The following is a 25,247-nucleotide window of genomic DNA, read 5'->3' on the forward strand; positions in this document are numbered from 1 at the left end:
ACTCTGAACACCCAGGAAGTGCAGCTAATGAGGTGGCCAAGCCCACAATCTGGGGAAAATGAACTCTACAACAAGGATAGGGAAGAGTATAAAATCAAAGGAAATTACACAGTGGAAAAATACTGAAAGTTAGGGGTTAAAGAAGGAGAAATAAAATACTATCCCTAAACTATTTAAAATTGATTAAGCAAGTTACAATGAAACCTAAATGAAGGTACTTTATATTCCTAGACGAAGGATCAAGCCATTGGTAATACAATTCTTTAGGAAGACCTTAAGACCTATGTCTCAGTATCTATATAACTCTCTATATATAATTTCTCTATATATTATAATCATCTCAGACCAATCCCTTTATTTTTATACCCTTTACATAGTATCAGAATCCATTTTGCACACCCTAAAGATGACCTAAGCCAACCCCATGACCTAACCCAATGCTGGAATCCAAATAAACCATTGAAAATCCCCTTTAGAACAAATGATGATGATGATCATTTGCAAACACTGCCAAAATGCCCCCGAATGAGCTTTGGGGAGGAGTAGGAGTTGGAACTCAAATAGGTTCCTATAAGTGCGAGTAGTTGGGAGAACATGCGGTTCAGAGCTAGTCTTGGCAATGTTCGTGCTTGGACAACATGCTTCATTAGAAATGTAACATGTGTAGTGGCAGAGCCATGGAAATGGGAGTGGAAATTGTGGATCTGCACAACTCTCACTACGTTCTCGACACTGCATTTAGAGCATTGCCAAAGGATTACGCAAATGGTCCCCACTTTTCGGGGGAAAACCCCCTCCTTTGTCGAGCGACCGCACTCAAGCCTGAAATTGTTCGCATGGCGAATGGCTCGTTGCATTTAAATATTAATAAACATGGCGTGCCGGGGCAAAAAGCGCCGAATACCGCGTTCCGAATGCGAGCACAGCTTTTTTTTGCTTTTTGGTTTTTCTTTTTTGTTTTTCTGCAGAGTTTTTGCGGGCCATACGTGACTTCCATGAGTCAACCACAGCCGGAGGAGTCAGCCTCCTTTTCAGCCATGTCCCCTGGCCAACGTTACCCGTTCTCTCTCTCTGAACTTTGGCCAAAAACGTTGGCGAGTCAGGCAAACGAGAAATATTCGCCATAGTGTGCTGGAGCTCCTCTAGAGGCACACCTTGTTTTGTGCCACCTCCCTCCCCCTTGGCCATTTATTCCATTCACATCCACACACACACACACTCTGGGTTCTTGTTTTTCGCCTCGTTTTGCGGCTTGTGGCCCGGGTGCCATGTCATAAGCGAGTTGCCTACATATTAAATCATCATAGAGCCATGGAGCAAAAAGAAAACAGAAAAAAACATGGAAAACAGCAAAAGGGTTGAGCCGGTGGGCAGTCGCAGTCGCAGTCGCAGTTCCCCTCTATAAGTTATGATCCCCTTTTTTGGGCACACAGGCGCCGGTTGAAAATTACAATAAGCATATGTTGGAACGCCCAAATGCAGCAACGACCAGAATTAGCCATGTCAGAAAGGCAAGAAACGGCCAGAGACACAAAAGAGTGGTTAAATAATACAATTGGTAAGAGATTAGCAAAGTTTGAATACTCTAAATCAAGTTACTACACTTAAATTTTGTTAAATATTCAACATTTCCTACATTTTCTTTATTAAATTCAGTTGGAAATACAATACCCCCAAGATCTTATAAACTCTTTAGAACAATAGCTTCTTGTCCAGCTAAAGACTGCTCATAAATCACCCGTAAAACAGCTCATGTCTATATATTTTAAAAGGTAGAGGTTACCCTACCCCAAGAAGGTTACTACTAATTTCCAGAGTAGCTCTTAACATTTCCGTTAGGGCTCAAAACTCAAGAAACATAAACCATCTCAGAAGCAAGTTGGTAACCGATCTGAACCCGGCCTTTGTCTAGCCCGATATGACATCATCTGTTGGGCCAAATGAAACGAGACAAAAGGCAAGACAAAGTAAATAAATAAAAGTGACCAAAACAACAGAGAACTGACCATTTGACGGTCCGTTTGAGTTTGGGATCCCAAGGAGCCCAGCATCTCCACCGCCACAACAAATCATCATCAACATCATCAGCTGCTGTTGGAAATTTATAGTCAGCGACAGGGGAAAACAATTGGCCGCAAAACGATCGAAGCTGACATTTAAATGTTTTATAATAAATGTCAATTGACAGCTGACAGAATGGCCAAGGAAGCAAAGGCTTTCACCTGGACTTGGCTTGGGTTTTTCCTTTTTCCCTCTCGATTTTTTGTGTGTGGTCCAGGGAATTGCGCAATCTGCAGAGGTAGCTCTTTAACCCAAAGCGAATTTCTTGCTTGTTTTTCTTTTTTGCTTCTTTTTTTACGACTGCATCATTTGTTTTATGTTTACAGCCCATTCGACCTTTAGTTCTTGTCGCTGTCTGTTAGTTAAGTTGTCTTTCCGGCGAGCAAACAAAAACACATATAATACTTTTACGGTCGAAAGGCCTTGTTCTCTATTCTTTTTTCTACGACTGATAATAAGCTTGTTTCCCCTAAAAATAATCTGGTTTCGGGAGGTGTGTCGGCAAAAATCAATAATGATTTTCTTTATCATATGCAAATACCCGGGACAAAGGCTTATCGCTTATCTAGTATCCGATTTGTTGATATTTATTCATGTGGGGGGGAAATGTGGAAAATTTCCGGCTGCATTGATAATACTCGAATGCATTCACACAAAGTTCTAAGCCAAACAGTCATAAATATGTGACTGAATGTTTGCGAAAGATAAGGCAGAAACGAAAACAACTTTATGCATTTAAATAGGTAATATTTATTGATCGATTAGTGCACTCGGAACGTGCTGGCATCAGTAGGAAATGGTATAATATTTAAGAGAATAGTTTTCCTCCTCTAAAAATGCATATATAACTATCTCATAAATGTGCAAAAACAGGGAATTCGACGTGACTGTTAAAGTATAAAGATACTTGGCCAGGAATGATCGTAAACAAGGTAATTCTGTATTACCTGGCGCTGGTTTTCACCATAAACATTTCACAAAGAAATATATTTATTTTTTACGACCCAAACCCAGCAAAAACAAAAAGAGTCAACGATAAACAATTAACTAAAAAAATAAACAAGAAAGTCAGAGGGTCGTGTGACATGGTGTAATGAGGATTTACAGACACACTCCGTAGGGTTTTGCCTTCGCATCCCGAACGTGACATCAACACATGGATAGAGCCCAGCCCCTAGAAACTCAGGTAGGAGAGAAAATATAAAACTCTCTGTACCGAGGGGATTCGTGGAAATACAGAAATACTTATACTCCATAGGAAGGGAGGAGGCAACGCGACGAGACGCCTGTCATTAAGGAGCAGGCGCCAGGGACAGGAAACTGAATTAGTGCCACCTATGCGCCCACGCGTCCTTCTCCGCAGGATGTAAATTGACTTGACTCGATGTGAAAGCGGCGCAAAAAAACAGTAAAAATAAAAATAACATGGAAAGAGTAAAAATCGTAGCTCAAAGGCAATTTACGGCAATTAAAGATACATTCGTATCTGTGTATCTTTGTATCTTCGGGTATGTGTGCTGTGTGTGCGAGTGCAAAATTGCCTGTCCATTAGCAAAACGTTGATTTTGTGTTATTTTACTCAATTTAGTTGCCATTGACATTTGAACTTGGCCGTCTCTGATTGAAAATAGACCAAAAGAATTAGAGGAAAGAGATTTATTGAATACCAAAGCGAAACCAAAAGAATGAGAATGGTTAGCATGAATAGATAGTTTGAATCTATAGTATAGTTCAGTATTTATGGGACATTGTCGGGCATTTTTATAGAATGTTATCCATTTTGAAATTTATGAGTCAAAGAAGCGGTCTTTTGGTCTTTTGATTTTAAGTTCTAAAAAAAAACACTCTTATTTTAGAGTGACTCAACTCACGAGTGTGCCTGTATCAATTAGGAGAAATATATACAAAACAAAGTCTAGACAGCCAGACCCAAGCATGAAGGATACCTAAGGTTTCAATTTACAAGCTATATGTATCGATATAGGGCTTGATTTCTAAACAATTGGAAATGAGTCACTGGGAGAAAAAGGAAGAAATTGGATTTAAAATCAAGCTTGTTTAATTCTGGAGTATGCATTGTTTAAAGGAATTTAAAAGCAGGCCTATTTTTAGCTTGAAGTTTCTAAAGAAATGCATTCAAATGTAAAGGAACCAGTACTTATAGAACGTTTGTACGTAGTTGTATTTGATTCCTAATATATTTTCCTAAATATAACTGTAATATGTATATTTCAAGTTCCCCATTTATTTCTTTTTTAATTAGTGTTAGAAACAATTTTTCCCAGTGTCTTTGAATGGTAGAAAACCTTAGTGCAATCGAAAGGCCACTTGGGTGGGTGGCTTCCATTGCGATCGGGTGACTCTGCGAGTGTTTTGTGAGCTGGTTGTGCGGTGTGTGTGTGTGTGTGATTCGGTGTGTTGTGTCCGCCAAATACTCACTGCTGCTCAGACACACCTTGCACACGAAATAACCGCAAACAATGACGCTGGCAATCGCAATCGCAATGCCTCGTAATTAGCCACGTTTGACTTTTCGTTGGGCAACAACAAAACAATGCAAAACTAAAGCGCCAGAGAAATAAATGTATATTTTTCTCTATGATGCCTTTCAAATGGTAAGTGAATAGAGAAATATTGTAACAAATTGAACCGAAACCGGTTTTGCCACATGTCCATCAAGAGTTTTTGCTAATTGACCTCTGAAAATTGAATCTGCGGTCGGGTTTCCAATCCAATCTCTTGGCTAGTTAACTGAAATTGATTTTGATTTTGTTATGCTTTTGCCTCCGCGGGTAATTAAAATGAAAGTTTTTTCTTTCTTTCTATCCCGGCAAAGTGAAATTGTTGGAAGGAAGGCAAAATGCCAGAGGGGTTCAATTCAAATGATTGTGAATGCAGAACGCGAGCAGCGAGCAAAGAGAGAAAAATGCAAGCCAATTGCACTTGCAATTCCAATTTCCAATTTCCAGCAATTTCAAATGTCATAGAAAGCAATCGGAGTCGACAGGCAAATTGAAATAATTGCCAAGACAGAGAGTGAGCAAAATGTCCCAGAGCGAATCTCAACGAAATCTTTATGCAAAATTATATATAAAGCAAAAGGAATCTAGCTGAGAATCAATTAGTAAGAATTCGAAAGTGATGCAAGTCGGTCAAAGAAAGTGTCCAGAGAAAAGAATCTGTGTCCTAGACTTTAAACCAAGTTCGATTCTTAATGATGTCACTGCTATTTTTTCAAGGGGAGACTCAATGAAAAAGCCTGATTCCCAATTAAGCACGTTTTTTTCTCTCCAATTCTATAATTAAATACCAACTAATCGCTCACTAATGAATGATTAAATGTTAAATTTGTATGCTTAAACTAATCATCAAACATTGTTTGTAATTATTCACTCACTCGGAGGGTTTATTTATCCAATTCTTGGGTATTTTTACAAAAGATATTTGCTCAGCAGTTTGAGAGCCACTGCAAAAATGATGATTACATAAGCTGGGCTTCGTTTTGAGCGGCTTAAACAAATAAAACTTGTTCGCTTAACACGAGAACTGTGAAATCAACTATGAGTAAAAAATTGTTTGTAAATAAAACTCGTTTAACGTTTGCAAGAGGGGGAGGCAAACGGAAACCTGTACTTGGTGTGGTTTTTGTACATGTAAATTTTTTAATGGCACAAGTTTTTCATTAAACACATTCCCACTTCTCGAAATGTTGCAGTAATATAAAAAGAGCAGAAAATTAATAATATGGAATGCGTAGAGTTGGAAAAAAGATAGTTAGAGGTGGAATATTGAACAAGTTAGTGAAAAATTGTGTGAGGAAAAAGATAAGAATTTATGGGAAACTAGTTTGTTATTAACAAAAAGAGCTGCAGATTTTGAGATACAAATCTTATCACATTTAGAGGTATTTGAAAGGGTTAAAAGAAAGTGATATATTAACATATATATTAAATAATAACAATTTATTTAAATCATGTTGAATATGTCTTACTAAAATCCCTTATGATATACTATTGTCTTGACTGCTCTGTCCAGCATTTGTTTCCTGCTGCCAAGAACATAAATCAGCCTGTTCCAAGTGGCCATTGTACAGCAAACGTCATGACCATATGCCATATCGATTCCGATTCCCAATTGCACTTCAGCTGCGATGACAGACAAAGATTCAAGAGGCGAGGCAAGACCCTTGTTGCGCGGGAGGCAACAAAAAAACACTTGCAGCTGTTCCAGATCCACTGCAGTGGCGGCATTCTGCTATTCCAGTATCAGAACCAGGAACAGAAACAGCAGCAGAAACAGAAACAGAATCCAAAACCTGAGGCAGAATGAGAACCCCGGGAACCACACCATATCATTCTACTGCCAGCTGGCGGTATGAAAGTTTTTCTGGGTCAGCAACGCATTGGAAGCAAACAAACAGCGGCTGCTTATGGCAACTTTTCACTGCTCCCGAGCCCGGGCCCAGTCCCGTCCTGGCCAAAAACAAAGACAACAAAGCATGGCCAGAAGACAACACAGCCGCAAAATGATTCCCCAAGCCATCTCATCTCGGCCAGTTGGGGATAAGCATCTCATCTCTGGGCTCTCTGTGTTTTTGCCTTTGCTTTTGCACATCAAAAAATAAAAAGAAAAAACTGCAGCCGGAGCCTGCCTGCCTGCAACTATCTTGGCTTGCCATCTAGGCCCGGCTAACGTGGCGTATGCGCAATATGGCCAACAAGCCAAGCAAGTGGGGCAAAGAAAAACGAACAAGAGATACCCTATAAAAGCGAAAATATTACACAAGCAAGAAGGAAGAGCTGATTTATATTTTTAAGGAGCTTTTTAGAAAGAAACTTCTTATTAGTGATGGAATTTATGCCTTAATCCTTCTAATTTTATATCTAAGCCATCACTAAATTCTCTTAAAACCTAAACCTAAGGTAATAACCTAATCAAACTTGAACTCTCAGTGCCTTTGGTGGTTTTGGGGTAACCTCCTCTGGTGCTACTATGCCTGCCATGATTATGATATACATAAATCTCCGGCTCATATATAGAGAGAGGAGATGCATGGAGAAATGGTGAAAGAGTGGCAGTGGCAGTTCGGGTTCAAAGACCGCCAGTTGGCTAATAGATTTCTCCATAGAGTTCTTCTCAACAACAAATTTGCCGTTTTTGCCGTTTTGCTGTGAAAATTGTAAAATTCCCCGCCGGTGTGTGTGTGTGTGTGACCCAAATTGCTTTTCCAAGAGCCAAAAGATACCAATTAAGCGAAACAGTTGCAGTTAGCCAAATGTATTTAATCATGACAAATTATATTGTGCAAATAATCGAATCGGGAGACGCCGCCAATTATGTTAATTGATAGTAAAAGTCAAGTCTCGGTTGGAGTTTATTTTTTTGGTTATTTGGATATATCGCTATTTTTGTCATCGCGTCTTGCTAATTAAGAGCGCGATCTCGAAATGCAAAATGTTGCAATTAGTTTGTTTAACAAACAAACCGAGACAAGGTTTCCCACTTCAAGCCTGAGGAATTTATTTATCTTATTTTATTTTATTTAATTTTATTTGTGGCCATTTTTCAATGGTTTTTGGAAAATCCGAGCCTATTGGCTCAGCTGCTGCTATTTAGGCCAGGTATGTGCTAAATTTGTGAATGTTTAAATAAAATTTGGAGTCAGATAACACGAAATGCAAATAGAAATACAACAAGAGAAGTGCAAACATTAAAGGCAACGGAAATAATGAAAAGGGTAACAATACCCATTACCTAATGTTGCAGTCAGGGTCTATATGTTAATCAATCAGATAAGATAAGATTGTCTGATGGGTATTTCTTATGACAGAAAGTATTACATAGCTATGAGGAATACTTAGAAGTTGCTTTTGTAAAGTTCGTTGGCCTTGTTTTTGCTTTTATTTATTTTCCAATATATGTAAATAATATTTGTTGGCTAGAAAAAACCCCCTGACATATAACAATATCTCTTCTTTAGCTCAATTAAATTGTATTTATTTTCGTTGGCCATTTGTCACTTCCACAAGAATCGCATCTGTTGGCCAGTAAAATTGATCAGCCTCATTCTATGTCGGAGCTCCATTGGCATTTTTCACTCTCTTGGCCGAGTCGTGTCAGAATGTCAGGCAATATAAATGGCCCGATGTCGGCCCCCAGTGTATAAACTAACATGTGGCCATAAATCGGGCCATCTAGCAGCCCGTCTGTCGAAGCCAAAAACTTAGCTCCACCAGTTCTCAGTGTTGTACTCTTTTTTCGCCCCTCTGTTTGCTTGGTTCTATTTCGAATGGTTTAATTCTCTTTTTTTATATGTTTTCAATTTGGGTCAATAACATTTGGCAACTTCAGTGCGTTGCCAACGAAAAAAAAGGAAAAAACACAATTAAATAAATGAAAAACCTGCGAAGCCAAAAGGCGCCAAGTTCGCCGATCGGAGGCCAAATGAGCGAGTGAACAATGGCTGCCAAAGGTAATTGCAATAAAATAGCAACAATGGCAACTATTTTTCGTTAATTACAAATTGAAATGAGCGCGAGTAATTTTCACAAATTTGCCATTAAAAAACAATCTTTTTTTTTGTTTCGTTTGTTTGAGAAAAGCCGCTTCGCTAGAAACGATTTGTTGTGGGGGAAAACAAATAAAGCGAAAGCGATTAAAATCGCTGTATATATATTCATAAATCGATCGAGATCGAAATAGTTTTGCATATACATATATAAAAAAGACAAAGTGAAAATCTCCGACGACATAATAAAAGTATTAACAGAATATTAAGTTGAAATATTTGAGCTTATTTATGATCCAACATAATGAGAAGTGAAACAACTTTTACTTTTCTCTGGTCTCTTCAAACAAAAGATATAGTCAACACAAAAGAGCCACAGATTCTTTAGAGTGAAACTTTTTTTGTATCTCTGAGAAACTGTAAAATTTCGTGTAGGCATTTCATAATTTCCAAAACAAAAAGGTGTGTGGGATGGCATGAAGATATATAGATATATATATCCCATTCCTAGAACCGATTTCGCCATATAACCCACCACTTTATTTGTCAACAGTTGACATCGACTGTCGCAATTTTGTCAGCTCACAATTTGTCAAGATTTTTTGTTTTTTGTTTTTAGGCAGCTGCCAAAAAGTGTTTTCTTTCTTCCAAACACGAAAATTGTTTAATAATTAAAGACAAGAAATATATAAAAATAATACACGACCTTTTCTTTAGTCTAAATTTGTATACATCAACAAAGAAATGATTATATCTTTTAAGGCAAATAAAGAAAGACAAGAAGACCTCGAAAATTCGTATCTTATCACGGCGAGAAATGTATATACACCGAGCGAAACTTTGGGGGCAATTGTGGGGCTCACGGAAAACCATGTTAAGGTAGTGTCAATGTTTGGCCAAAGCTTCCACAAAAACTGAGCATTGTTTTTTACCCACCTCTACTACCCAATTTCATATTTTCATTTTTTATTATTTACACTCTTGCCTGGCAAGTCAATGTCGTCAACACACAACAACTTTTAAACATTACACAATAAAGTAGCCACAAAAAAAAAGAAGCTAAATAACAGCAGCATTTGCTGGCTTGGCTTTTCATGCTTTTTAATGCCGCATTGTCATCGCATTTGTTGCCATTACTTTGGATATAGTATATATATATATTGTATATGAATATGCAATGTATGTGCCATATCTATATATGGAATTGTATGTAAAGACCCCACAATTGTTGCCAATGTGAATGTGAATGTGAATGGTTTAAAAGCAAAGGGGGAGGTGGTGCTAAAAATGGAGAAAGAAACGTGTGAGGTAGGGGTTAAGAAGTGGCCCCAGCACTTTGGAATATGATATGGTAAATGGAAATGGAAATATAAAATGTAAGAATCACAAGAACTACGGGGGGAATTACTTTTACTGGCGATAAATTACAAAGAAAGTAAGAAAAATAATAATAATATAAAGCAGAAATGATAAGGTAAAGGGTTTAAGTCAACCTTACTTTTAATTCTAATTTAAAGAAATGAGTTAATACCATGCCTTACTTCATGTAATGAATTTCTTTTTATATCACTTTAATTTCCTCATTATTTACGTAAACAAAATCCAATTATTTACCTAAATTATCACACTTTGAGGTAATTTTTCAGTTAGCATTGAACTTAATGGTGGTCTGTTGATTTTCTTTTCCTACCTACCCTAAAACCTTATCTAGATCTTTGAGTGATAGCTACTCTGGAAAGTACTTCTTGGAAATCCCTATCGAAGGCTACTTTCTTCTTCTGGTTCCCTTGTTTGCCGACTTCATTGATCTATCAGTTACAGACCTTATCGCTTATATAGGATCTCAGGCACTACCTGCTCTTATCTGTGTTTCTATATGTTTCACCATATTTTTGCCTCCTTCAGTAGAGAGCATTTTCCAGTGTGGGTTTTCCTCTGTCTGGAGTTTTTCCCCTACCAACTTTCCCCTCTCTTTCTTTTTCTCTCTCTCTCTGTGTGACTGCCTCTTGTGTGGGCTTTGTTGTTGGCATTTAATCAGTCTGAGGCATGGCATCATAATCGTCATCAGACTCAAACATCATCATGGTCATGATGGTCTTTTGTCAAAGAGTGCTACATAAATATATATTCCCTTTTTTTGCAAAATGCAAAATGCAAAATGGATATCCGGTGATGGTCGTTCCAAGAAGGAAGTGCTCGCGGTGGCTTTAACAATTGACTAACTGAACGATTGACTAAATGAAGCAGAACCACAGGCCATGAATCACTACAAAAAAAAACAAAATACACACAAGAGTGGCAGACAGAAAAGGAGTCTCTCTTCACATCTCCTCGCCTCCAATTATTTTTCTCCTCTTTTTTTGTAGCCATTAATCGTCAGCCATTATGCAAGACACGCTCCTCCAGCTCAACTGCAATCCATATGCATTATTTCATGGGGAGATATAGTATATACAGGAAAGGAGGGTATTACATATATATATATAGTACCAGGTATAGGGAGTTACCTCTACAACGATCGTTAGTTACATGAGAGCCATTTAAGGGCAGACAGTCTTCGAGTGGCGACAAAAAGCGAAAGCGTTTCCGAGAGACCTTGAGGCGGTTTCTTCAACTCGTTCTCGGTTTCAGAATTCTCCACCCTCAGGCACAGAAAGAAATACTTGTATGATACTAAATGAAATATTAATATTAATATTATATAGAATGTACATGGTATTTAGAAGTTACTTCTTTTAGTAATCTAAAGTGCATTCACAGCAGGAGGTTTTCGGTATAGAAGAGGAGACTCTGTTCTCAAACCATTTCAAGTGTTTCCCGGCTAATTCCGAGTCGGGGGAAACCTTGACATCAAACGCAGCAAGAAATTTCCCCAGCTGATGTATAGGCATTGAAAGTATCTCGCAGATACAAAGGGACAAGAGCCCGGCACATGTGTGGAATGCTTACGAAATCGAACGAGTCAGAGAGGGCGGCGTAAGATGAAGATACAAAAGTATCTGCTAAGCAAGCAGCGAAAGTTTGTTGGTTTTTTTTTTGTTTTCAACCTCATCATCATCTATATCATCAGAGCAGACTGAACGGGGCCCCAAAAAGATAACACAAGAGTGTGTGTGTGTGTGTGCGAGACCGCAAATAAAATGAATTAAATGCGGATAAAATAGCTCAAGAGATAAAGGAATGTACAATTCAATTCAAGGTGGCGATAACAATTTTGGGAACAATTGGGGGAATCCAACTGCGGAGAACTGCGGCTAAAAACCTCAATTGGAGCGTGCGATCTATCTGCGAGAATGGCGAAAGTTAAGCCAAGCCAAGTCAAGTATCTTTGAGATACGAAGACTGAGAGAAAGAAGCTCGGCCAGAAGTAAAAGTGCGTAGGTAAAAGCTTGCGGCTCCGCGAGCGGAGAATGCGGCTAATGGCCATAATGATGATGATGAATGCAATCACAATCACCACCAGCACACAATCACAATCTGAGACTCAATCACAATCAAGAGTCCAATCATCATCATTGGTTCCCTGGGCTCTGGCGACCAAAACTCGATTCCGCTTTCGCTGCGGAGAGGCTGTGCCGAGTGATTTATACGAAATGTGTCAACCGAAGGCCCTCTTTCTTTCCATATTTTTCAATTCTTTTTACAGCCCCACTAACATAGTTGCTTTTCCAATCGAAAACCAAACGATTCTGAAACTTTCTAGGTAGTCACAAACAAACAATTTGTAGGAGGCACTCTTGTTGTCTTGCGACATGAAAATTACACAAAATTACAAAAGCATCGCTCAACATACAACACATGTGTGTTATCGCAGTTGACTTTATTTAAATTAAGCAACTTGAAAGCAAACAAACGAGAGAGTCAGAACAACTCGTGTGTAAATGAGCCGCATTTTTATGGAAATTACAAATAAAACGAGAGCGTTTTTCATTCAGCTTTGTATTTTGGTATTAAAAAAGAGCCATATTCGGTGGCTGTTGATGTTGATAAGCTGCCGCCGATCCCCCCAATGAGAATGCTTCGGGAAACAGAGCCCACAACGAATTTTGATGGGATGGCAGTTCAAAAGAGCCATTATCGAGGGCATTAAAAAGGGGGAGAATTAAAGTGCAACATAAGGCAGCAAGCAGTGAGCTTAAACTTTAAAGATCACTAAAGAGACTCAAGTTCAGTGGCTTTAAAACTGGAAAATAATTGAAATTCAGGCTATTATAATAATCTAATATATACTTTATATCTGCATGACGCATATCTAACATAAATGAGATATTCTTTATATAGATAAAGATATAATCATTAATTTCCAGTTATTCATATATATGTAGTGGCACAACGTTTCATAAATTATATAAAATCCACAGTTTCAAATTTAATCTTGTAAATTATCATTTCATTTAGCTTAATTTATTATTTCGTAAGCATAGACCCTGGAAATCGATTCCGTAATTCAGGGTTTAATTGTCTCAATTCCTGTTCAATAATTAGCTGCCCATTCTGCTAATTAAACCGCAAATTAAAATGATTTATTTTTGGGCTGCCTGTAAGCTGCATTATTCTTTAACACCCACAAAAAAGTGCAGCAAACACGTTTGTGACTAACCACAAAAAGTTCTAAAAAAGAGTGAAACAACAACGACAAACAACATCAATTACAAACGCCCAAATTGCATTTAATTAATGGAAATGTATCCGCAATATAATGTTTTTGTTGTCACAACAACGAGTGTATAGTAAACGAAATTGGTATTGGAATTCGAAATGGGATCGGATCGGAGATCTCATGAATTTTACAACCCACACATGCACCGAGAAAATATAACTTAATGAATTAAGTGAATATAAGAAACTGTCAATTTAAAAATCAATAATAATTTATATATATAAAATTATATATAAATATATGTAGTTCTTTAAATATTTCCTTAAAATCATATATATATTTCATATATGTACCTCTCGATTATTGTTGTTATTATTATTGTTGATGTGATTGTTGTTGCTGCTGTGCTGCTGCTGCTGATGAGCGTTGCTGCTGCTGCTGTTGCTGCTGCTGCTGCTGTGATGATGATTGTTATTGGTATTGCCAGTATTACTGGATATAGAACCCGATATACGCGATCCGGGTGAATCGCGCCATCTCAATACCCCCATAACGGCCTGACGCACCCAACGTCGTTCGGCGCCTTCGCTGTAAAATGCCACCGTTGTTGCTGTTGCTGCTGCTGCTGCAGTAGTTACTGCAACTGTTGCTGCTGCTGTTGCTGCTTTTTTAAAAAATTCGATTTAGGACTGCATTTAAGCCCTTTTTTCCAAAGTCAAAAAGTCAGCGAACTTGACTGTGATAAATATATCTTATATATATTTCGATTTAATGTTGCTGCTGATATCGCTCTTTATCGCAGCATTTATTTAAGTTGTATCTTGGGGGTTTTTTAAAAGTTGCAGTTGCTGTTTATTTGTGATTATTTATCACTGCATTTTTGTATTTCTTAGAAGTTATAAAAGCTATAATGCTGCAAAATCCACTTAATTATCTCTTGGTATTTGCAGCTTTTCCAAAAGTTCTTTTGTGGAGCCTTTAAAGTGCTGTTTTTCCTCAGGTGTTGCAGCTGTTTTTCGATGTTGCAATTGCTGGTGTTGTTTGCTGCTTCTTAGAACTGCCTTTGTTACCTTTTCAAGGGTTTCTTATTTTTTTTTCGCTATAGTGGGCGTTCTTAGATCAAATTACTATTTTTTCTAGATGTTGCTGCTGCTGCTGCTTCTGATGTTGCTGATGTTGCAATTGCCGTGTTGCTGCAACCTGGCTTAGAAGGTTTACCTTTTGGGGAGGCGTTCTCAAAGATAGATATATATATTTATTCCCCCTCCTGGTAATTGTTATAATTTGTAGCGCTGACTTTGCTTTCGGCTCACACACAAAAATAACAATTTTTTGTTGTTGTATAAATATCTCTCTTTTTTTTTACGAGTTTTTGACGCGATATTTTTGCCTGTTTTTTGCGCTTGCTTTACCCGTTTGACGGGTTTTTTGGTACGCGGATTTCAGTGGCTGTCAAACCGCGGCTTATATGCAAATATCGGTGGCTTTCAAATTTTCGGCCAACCGAATTTCTAAGCAAATAATTTCACTGGGATCTGCGCTCTCATGCATATAGCTGCGTGGATATCGAGATGACAGTATATATATATATTTATATATATTATTTTATGCGTGTTATTTTTGTAAATGCACCGCACAACACACACACTCAGAATGCACGCACATAAGATACAGATTTACAACACCGCTGCAGTATTTGGTTTATTGCACTCACAAAATCGGTTTTTTCGGCTTTCGGTTTTATTTCGGTTCCATGGAGAAACCGAGAAAATAAGACAAGGATCCTTCTTTTTTTAAAAATAACTCGAAATGCGTGCACTCGTTGGCCGCTGTTTTTGTTTTGAATTCGTAACGAACAGAAACACGAGGGCGCGGGAAAGATTTTTCTTTTTTTTTTTCGAAAAATGCGGGTTCAACACGTCTGGTTGCGGCAACGGAAAAACGGCAACTGAAACATGTTCGATGCTTGGTCGTTGTGCCTTTGCCGCTGTCGCACAGTGGACGCACAGTGGGGTGCTTTGTTGGAATATGTGCCAAGAATTTAAGAACTCCTAAAGTCGGTTTTTAAAACTGATAAAAAGTATTTAGAATTGGGTAAACTTATTATATGAAATTTGTTTTATACATTTCTTTGCTGTTTATTTAATTTGTAATAAATTTATTTTAAATATTTCTATTAAACTTACTATAAATTTGAGTAGAATATATTATAATATTTTATTATAAATCATTTTACTTCCTTGAAGATATATAATACATATAAGGAAATTATTTATAATAGCTGTTTGAAATTCACCTTTTTCCACTGTGCGCAGCCACTGCCTCAGCCGAGCGACCTTTTGAATTGTAAGTAGGAAAGCAACAGTGGATTGTGCTCGACTGTAAAATACCCAGTACATAAACGATTTTGTATTTAATTAAATAACAAAAGCGTTTTGTAAAAGGTATCAAGATACTATAAGAGAATATCAAACCATCATTTGAGACTAAGTATTCGATTTGACTTTCATATTAGATAAGAGGAGGTAGTAAGCGTGGCAAGATATAAAATCAACCTCTCTCTAGATACAAATTTTAATAGATTTTGAAGCTATGGCGAAGGAGACTATTATTTCACACGGGTGGATGGACGAACCTGTCTAAATAGACAGGTAATACTGATTAATAAAATTTATGGTTGGTACTAAGCTATTTTACCATTCTTTTGGTAATGTTGATTTGTCCGATTTTTACTTTTTCGCTGACCACTAACTAATATACCTTTGTATCTCATGGATACTGGGTATAAATATCCAAGCCTGGCGTTCAATTGGAGCAGCATAAGTTAAAGTGGGACAACTATAGTTTACAGAGAAAGAGAGAGTCGCCGCTAGAGAAAAGAGAGCATGCGTGGGAGCTAAGAGGGCGCCAACTTTGAATTGAGTGTTTATATTTTTTTGCTTGTTGATAAATAATTGAAGAAATAGGTAGTTATAAGTAGGGTTTAGAGAAAAATTAAATTTTCCCTTATTAATAATGAAATATTTAATTTATTAACTAGTTTTACTATACAATTTCTGTTAATTTGATATATTATTCGATATATTTTTTTAATTTATCAATTTATATAATGGATTTATACTTTTTAGTCTCCCAAACAACTGTGGAAATATGTAATGCTTACAGATTTATATTGTATACAGAAAAACCCTAATATTCATATGGTTTATCGCACCCAAGAATATATTTAACAGGAAAAAATTTATTAAATTGTCTGAATAATATTTCAATATTAAATATTTAAACCAAGGCACATGATTAACCAAGAATGTTATCGAGATAAGCTCTACTCATAACAGAAAAAAGAGCTCTTCCATTTAATTCTTGCTCTTTCTCTATCCGCTCAATATAACTATATAAAGTAACCGAATTTATGATTCCTTCTATCCTGACCTTGGCATTCGAGACTTTAAATCTATCGTGCTATGAACTACAAACTATATATAGTTTGATATGGCATAAAGTTTTTGAAGCGGAGCAATCAACACGTCCGTTTATAAACAAAATGTGACCAGAAAAGAAGTGAAAGAAGAATACAAACTATTTTTGGTTAGTTTGCTTAAAATGCAACAAAGAGCTGCAGATACAACTTTAGTTTGAAGATAGAACAAAAGATAGAGGAGTTCTGGGAAAAGACAAACATATATTAAGATATATTTTGCTTGGTTTTCATAGGTACATTAATAAATACAAGGTAGATACTATTTCATAGATACTGTGTGTCATCAGAATTAATCCAAATAATTTGTAGTGGAAGTTGGTTGCCTCAATCCATATCGATATCAAATAGATACTTTAATATATACTTTAAATTCTTAGTAGATACTATTTCATAGATACTTTTTGTCATAAGAATTAATCCTATTAATTTGTAGAGCAAGCAGAATGTATTATTTAATCCTTCCAAATTCGAATAGATACTTTTAGAGCTTAAGATAGTATCTCTAACTTCTTCAAAGAAAACAACTCGTAATAATTTGTAGTGCAGTTAGATGTCTCATTTAATCTTCCCAATTTGATGGATATTAATTCTGAAAGATAGATGGACAGATAGATGGATCGCTGGCTTCCAGAGCGCTTCTCTTCTCATGGTTAATTGGTTATGCGGAGCCCGCATCTGAGATCCGCCGCAGAGCTTTAAATTCCATGTGAAAGAGTTTTAAGTTGCGGTTTGCTTTGCCTTTATTATTGCTCGTATTTTTTACTTTACTTTATTTTATTTTGTTTTCTGTTGTGGCCATTGGTAGTGTCTGTGTCTGGGCCTCTGTTGCCGCTGTCAGCTGGCAATCAACAACGAAGTCAGCGAGGCAGCAACAAGGTAAACATCACTGGAAAAATGGGGGAAAACTGGTGGAAAACCGAGGGAGGAAACTCCGAGGAGTGGGAGGATGACACAGCCCTAGGTTAATGTCAGAGATCCGCCAAAAAAAAAGAAGCCAGGCCAAAGGAAAATATTTTAAAGCTGCATTGTTCGAACAAGGAGAAAAGAAGAGGAAATTAAAAAGCCACGAATGAGTAACGGAAAGATTTCCACATGGCAAAGTTGAGTTGCAGACTTAGACAAGAGTCAGGGAAAATTCAGAGACAGAGACAGAGAGAGAGAGAGAGAGAGGGAGAGGGAGCATACCGCATGCAACAAGCGGAAAATAATTATAAATTTTAAGTGCCCCGGTGCAGGAGCGATAGGGACGGTTCCAAACTATGAGTATCTTTTTCGGTTTGCTTGGTTTTTTTCTTTTTTCTTATTTTTGGGATAATTTACAGGCCTGCGGTACGGATACGTGTAGGTAGATGACGGCGATAAACATCGCACTTCTCCGACTTAGAATTCATACGTGAGTGAGTGTGTCGCCCTCTCTGCTTTTTCGACACTCAGAGAAATGAAATTCAATTCGATTGGATATGAATATATACGAATTATTTACAAATAAAACTAGGTAACTGTTTTTTCCTTTTTATTCAAGGATATGTACAAGATTCTTCACCATCGTTTCACAAATAATAAGTAAGATGTCAGTAATCTATAATAAAAACTTCATTTATAAATAAAAAACTAGCTTAGGAAAGTCGAAGGCTATATACCCTAGCAGTTTGCAATTTAATTATAGGTTCGTATAGGAAATCGATCATAATAACGCTTCAAATATTTGCATTATCTCCTTAGTTTTATGGGAAAAATCTAAGTTTAAAAAACTCATAACTAAGCCAAAAATGCATTAATTTTAATTCGGAAAGCTTTTCTATGTTAGTTTTTATTTGATTTATAAATCTGCATACTAAATGAAAAGTTTTAGATAACTAAAATTTTTGGCCATTTTTAACAATTTTAATGATGTAACCCCTTATAAAAATTTGAAATTTTGAAAAATTTTCGAAAATTTATTTTTTCAACCGGACATGACGAGATCGATTCAGCTGATAATGCTGATCAATAATATATATGATTTATGGGGTCGGAAATGACTACTTCACTTTCTTTTATGCTTCTGACTAAAATTAGAATACCTTTTGATACCCTTACAGGGTATTATAGTTTTACTTTCAAAATATGATAAAGTGACCTCGAAAAATAGGCTACAAATAATATATTGGGGTATAAGCACCCTAAATATCTCTTGGCATATTCATAGATACAAATATAAAGATAAATTTTATATAAATAGCAATTTCCTGCTTTTAGTTAGTATTTTTTCTCAGTGTAGCTGCTCTTTCTATCGCCGTTTCTCCGCCTATGATTATGCAGCTCACTTCGCTGGCGCTGACTGTGGGAGTAGGCTGCTCCGCTCCGGCCTCGGATCTCCGGTCTTTCGACCAGGGTCTGCACTCGAAAGAGACAGCAACTGAGGCGGAGAAAGAGACGGAGATGGAGACGGACGAGGTTGTCGTTGCGGCTGACGACCATTGCAATTAACAACTTCAACGTTCGTTGCATTCGCAGCGAGTCCAAGTCCAAAGCGCACTCTGAGCTGCCAAAAGGGAAGCGGGGAGAGTCGGAGAGGGACTACGGAGAGACTTTGGGAGACACGGAGAATCCCGGGGGTGGTGGCCAGAGGAGGCGACTGAGACAAATTGCACAAACTGAGACAAAGACATAAGAGACTTCTAATGTGTGTGTGAGAGTGTCTGAGGGAGAGAACGGGGGCATGAGCCCGTGAAAAATGTGCAAGAAACAGGCAAAGCGGTCCAAAACAACCGAAATGAAATGGCCAAAGTATATTTTTATAATGCCAAAGGAAGGGAGAATTAGGGGAGAGACAGAGAGTGTGAGAGAGCCAAGTTGGGGGCGGTGGAGGAAGGGAGCCAGGCATAAATTTCCAGCGAATCTTAGATGGCAGAGGGTTCTCCTCCATAAAACAAAAGGCCCCAGATTTCCGGCTTCATGGGAACGAAAGTAACAAAAGGTGGAAAAAGCAGCCAACAAAAAGTTGGCAAAACACAAAAAATAGTGCAGGGGAAAATGTATATATACATATCTTTAAAAATTTTAAATAAGCAAAACAATTAATTGGGGAATTTAGATATTTGATAAAGGTATGTAAACTTCATAATTATGTATAATTTTGGTAAGAAAAGGAAGTGTCCGCGAGGCTTTTGTCAATGAAAAATAAATTTTAATATATTAAAATTCAAAAACCATTTAAATTGGGATTTAAAAATTTGTAAAAGGATTTATTTTTGTAGTTCAAGAATTTACTTCAAGGTTCTCAAAAAGCTCTTTTGATATGCAATGAGGTTTGTTTTCATTTAAGGCTCAAGATTAATTGTAAATTCTTAAGATTTCCTGATTTAAAGTTCATCTGTGTATTATTAGCACAATTTTAAATTCATTTGAAATTTGTTTTGAGGGACCTTTTAGTAAATAATTAAATGAAAGATGTCAGTAAAGAATTATTTGGTTGTAATAGCTATCAGCTTTAAACACTAGGATTTTAAAGAAATTAAACTAAATGTAATTAATTAAAATGTAATTATTATTTTAGGGTGTATATTACGTATTTAAATATGTAATATTTTAATTTATAACATTTTAATCCCCTGTTTTTTCGGTGCACAAAACTGCCAACCCAAAAAACAACTGGTATTTGGGCAGCTTAATTAGCCGCCAAGGACGACGCCCAGGGGGGTGGGGAGCGAAGGGTGGTGTGTGGCGTTGGAAATTTAAACATGCCCAAGCAAACCTTTATTAGCCCCAAAGTATGCTGTTGGAAAAAACGTGCGAGAAACTATGCAATGGGGAGAGCATAGATACGCAGGCAAATAAAATAGTGAACCCAAATGGAGAAAAAAAGAGGAAAAGCAGTGGGAAAAACCATACCCAGAGGCATGCCATGGCCCATGAAAATATGCACAGTGAGGAAAAGTCTCACACATATAGTATATACTACACCCAGGAATGGCGAATGTCTTTTTCTGCCTCGCAGTTTGACAGTCATTGGACCTGAAGACCAAATTCAATTTTCACAACTCGAACAAACATAATTTTCATTTCGTATAAGAACACACACACAGCCTGCAACCCAGTTTTCCCTCAAAATCTGAGGCGAGACTTTTAGCCAGACTTCGTCTACGTCTTTAACCCCTCCTTGGCCAGATGAAGAAGGCCTGCATAAAAGTTTCCTGGCACAAAAAGAGGCACTCGAATGCGGATGAGGAGAGGCTGAGTCTAAAGTCTTGAGTCTCGAGTCTCGAGTCTTGAGAAAATGTGGCATATATGTTGGCTTCGGGGATGCGGGCTGCACTTTGGCTGCACCCAACCACTTGTGGATAAGGGGAAAGCCGAGGGCACAACTGCTGTCCTGCCTTTTGATATAGAAAAGTTTGCCTTCGAAATTGTTGCGAAAACTAAATTAAAATCTGAAAAGGGCTAAAGGGAACTTGCTTGGCTGCACGACCAAGGGTCCAGGGAGGAGCAAGAGCATTGAGAAAAGGCCAAACAGGAAACGTTATAATTCTTGAGGAAGGCCAAGTGGATTATGCTCCAGAAATTTGACAAGGGATTAAACGGGGACTTTTAAGTTTGAGTTTAAGTTTTTTTTTCTTAAAGGGTGCTAGTTTTAAGCGGCTTAATTGAGGGGGGCGAGGATTTATTGGGTCAAGAAAATGCAAGTGGAAATTTAAATTAAAGGTATAATATGAAACATATGGAAGGCTTGGGGATTTATTATGAATATTTAATACTTTTACATGTTTTTAAGAAGTTAAAAGAGAGAAATAACAATTTAAATAATCTTGACTGTTTAATTCTATATTATTTCTTATTAATTTTTGTATTTAAATGACCTAAATATAGTTGTCTGTATAATAGTCGTATTTAAATTCTTTTGGGTTATCTGAAAACATTTAAAAGCTTTTATAGCCTTTTAAAATCATTTATTTTATTTTATTTAAATTATTATTCTTTTAAATATTATTTTATAAACGTTTATTATACGAATACCTATTTTCCTACGATTTATTTAATTTCTTTATAAATTAACTAATTTGATGGCGCCACCTGTGAAATAAAAGCTAGACTACCATTCTATTAGTTCCAATGACAAACACTTGAGGGCGCTACCACAGGTTTAGTTTCCCAAAAAAATCCGCTAGGTGGATCAGCTTAAGCGACCTCTAACGGCTGTTCAAAGAACACTTCAAAATGCTAGTTCACAATAAAACTTCCGGGTAAGCCCGCCAGTGGCGCCACTTGACAAGTTATATAGTTTTTCTTCTTGTTCCAAAGGAAACCTTCAAATTTCTAAGAAAAATGCCTACAAAAAACACTTTTATTTTAACCAAACCCCTACGGAAACTCCAATAAAACATTAGTAAAAAATTCTTTAAAATGCCACTAATAAACTTTACGATAAAAAGAAAGAAAGGGCCGCCGCCACACCTGACAGCTGCCAAAAAAATAGAAACTTTAAAAGACCGCAGCTGAATAATCGTAAAAATCGACATCAAACCGTGCCCAAAACGACTCAACCAACCACTTAATCCTAGACAGCACACACCACACACCCGCACCCATAAGAATTAACCCATGACAGCCAAACAATTTGCCTATTAAACCAGGGGGGACAGACAAGACACCCGGAACCCGGCAAAAAGACCACAACAAAGCGCAGATTATGTCAAATTATATACAGATGTTTCGGAAAGGTACAAGTCGCGCTGTTTTGGGTTTTCAACTCCTCCTCTTTGGTCTGAGGATGTGGTATATTGTGTGGCTCTTTGTTTCGATCCTCCCTCTACAACCACTTCCACTTTTACTTCCAAATTCCCCATTCATTGTCCCATTGGCAATTTTTATGGCCAGCCAGGCAGTCAGCAGTTAAATGAAATTTTTACAACTCTCCCCTTGCCGCAGTTGAGATGAGGTATATATATATATATATATATATATATATATATATATATATATATTGCAACTGCAAGTCGGACTTTTATGGGTCAGTCCATCACACACTCGGATTAGTGGAGCATATGCTCGGGGACAAGGCGACTCGACTCCAAATGGGACAATGACCCCATCCCCATCCAACTGGACAATTGCCCAGCCCTATTGAGGTTGGTCATGCAGTGGTTTATCGTGCTGTCATGTTTGGTTTTTGGGTTAACTGGGTTGCATTGCCTCATTTTTGTGGCATATTTATCAATAAGGAAAGCAAAATGGTAGAAAGTGTGGTTTTATAGCCAAGAATATTTATTAGCCAAGGTCACACTTGACCTAAAATCAGACAAGGTCACATTAAGCAAGCAAATGAAAAAGGGTTTAAGTTTCTTTCATGTTTAAACTGATTTTGAAACCCTTAAAACAGAAAGTGGTGAAGAAATCTTCAACAAATACATTATATTTCATTTTGACACTTTCAAATTTAATTAATAAATATATTTACCATTTTTTTTAATACTTGAAAAGTTTTCTTTGCAATCTCTTTGCTATTTTTCTGCACATAAACCCTTTTTTCTTGCAAATCTTCTTATTAAATCCCACAAGACATGCAATAACTCTATTTCCTATGACATGAGGTTCCCCTTGGTTGGATTTTATAAAAGTTTCTTGTCTTTTGATGTGGTTTCTGAACTCACCTGAGAGAAGTACGCGGGCAGGACGCAGCGCTGGTCATCGAGTCGCGAGCACTGCACACGCTCCAGTAGCTCAAACAGATCCTGGGTGGCTCCTCCGCGCAGGCGTTCCGGACTGTGGGTGACGCTGCCACCGCCACTTCCTCCGCCGCCGCTGCCGGTCGGCTGCTTTTGTGTGTTGGCCATAAAGGCGTGCTGACGTCTGCAAGAAATACACACAAAAAGGAAGACAGGAAGCGGGTTAATAACTGGGCACGCGAAAGCGAACAGCTGAGCTTCAGATTCGCAAAGCACGCAATCTCTTCATGCTTCGGAGACAGCCAAAGAGCAAAAAAAAGGGTAAAGTAATGTGGAAAACTTCAATTGACTGAGCAAAACTCAAGTGCCACCAGAGGGTTAACCTCCGACTTGAACAGGGGTTAAGATTCGGTACGGTCTGGGAATGTGAACACGATCAAAGAGGCCCACTAGAAAGCTCAAGACTTCCTGACTTTGACAGCGTCTCGTTGAGGTATTCTCAAGGAATGATCGATGGTTTTCTAAGAACAGCATTTACTTTATAAAAAAAAATTATAAATTAAATGTATTAGGTACTTAAGGGACTCAAGAAATTAACCAAGAGTTGATTTTCTAAAAAGGATACTGCCATAAAAGGTTATTTGACGGATTTCTGTGAATTAATCTAAGTTTATAGATCATGAAAGTTGATTTTAAAATTGTGTTACAATATATTGTTTAGTATTTTAGAACTGAAATGCATTAATTTACAAATGGTGATTTATATAATCACATATTTTTAATTCTTTAACCTAGAGTTTCTTCTCACTTCTTTTAATAACTTTCCCTTAATAATTTAGCTACTAAAATTATTCCCTCTAACATTACCTAATTTTCTTTTTCTCTACCAACTTTATTTTCCTTTTGAAAGTCAAGAGCTCTTTAAAAATATCCTGAAGCCTTTTTTCTTCAATCTCCGAACATTTTTTGAAGCTGCTCTCACTCTTAAAAGAATTATGAGTGGCCACTCGAATATATTTTCCTGTTGAGTTGCGAGTTCTTATATTTCTTTCTCGAGTTTTTATTGTCACTAGTGCGTACTTTTTTTGTGTGAGTCTTGTGTGTGAAATTCAGTGTTCTTGCCTTTTTTTTTGTAAAGTTTATGTTGACATACAAACGACGAACGCCTCGAAATGAACACAGAGTGGAGGAGAGTACAAAGAAGGATGTTTACTCTGCGTTATGCAATGTCCTTTTGACGTTTGCTATTGCAGCTGCTGACATGCTCCAAATTTTTGAAAATAGCACAGAACGGAGTCCTCCAATCCACCGCTCACTCACTCTCAATCTCTGTTTATTTTTAACAGAAGTAGGAGCTCCTCCTCCGCTGCCTGACACTCGTAAATTAACACCTACCCATTCCCATTCCCATTACCATTACCATTACCATTCCCTTCTGCCATCCAAGTGGAGCTCTCTCGCATATGAAATGATGACAGTTATGGGAAAAGGATATCAAAAACATGTCCTCTCTGATGATTTCAAACTTCTACGAATGTCTCTGTGATATGTATCCAATGTGTTGATAGTTTTCGAGTGCCTGTTTTGGGTTAAAGTGGCGGTGAAAGTATAGATTGTACCCCGTTCTAGAGTTGGGTAATTGGAGAAGATATAGGATATAGAGGCGGAACTACTAACAGATGGTGATTATAAGGAATCTTTGGAGGTGGTTTCTGTTGAGTTATATTGTATATGTGACAGCGGAGAGATTTATAAACATTTTCCCTTAATTTTAATAGCTCAAAAAATCCTTAAAAATACTTTAAACTTTATATATGTCAACCCCTTAACCTTTACCTATATATTTTCCCATCAAACTTAACCCATTTTTTTAAGGCAATAAAATTGCTTCACATTTCACAGCATTTTCTATACATAAATTCATAAATTTAACGATGTTTCTGTAGAGTTCGA

The 25,247-nt window shown here is 37.3% G+C and overlaps 1 protein-coding gene across 5 annotated transcripts in view; it reads right to left on the reverse strand.

Moving 5' to 3' along the window:
- RapGAP1 (Rap GTPase activating protein 1) overlaps positions 1-25,247 on the reverse strand; it is a 181,261-nt gene that overhangs the window by 20,925 nt on the left and 135,089 nt on the right. For 4 of the 5 annotated variants that reach the window (XM_086837181.1, XM_086837182.1, XM_086837183.1 and 1 more), the window contains exon 3: positions 23,280-23,478. In XM_086837181.1, coding sequence (XP_086693307.1) covers positions 23,280-23,478 — 199 coding nt within the window. Of the gene's footprint in view, positions 1-13,522; positions 21,902-23,279; positions 23,479-25,247 lie in introns of those variants that run through there. The other variant, XM_086837184.1, reaches the window with a different exon arrangement.

This window comes from Drosophila serrata, unplaced genomic scaffold, assembly GCF_035046125.1.
Source record: "Drosophila serrata isolate PLE 108 unplaced genomic scaffold, ASM3504612v1 contig_302, whole genome shotgun sequence".
Classification (NCBI taxonomy): Eukaryota; Metazoa; Arthropoda; class Insecta; order Diptera; family Drosophilidae; genus Drosophila; species Drosophila serrata.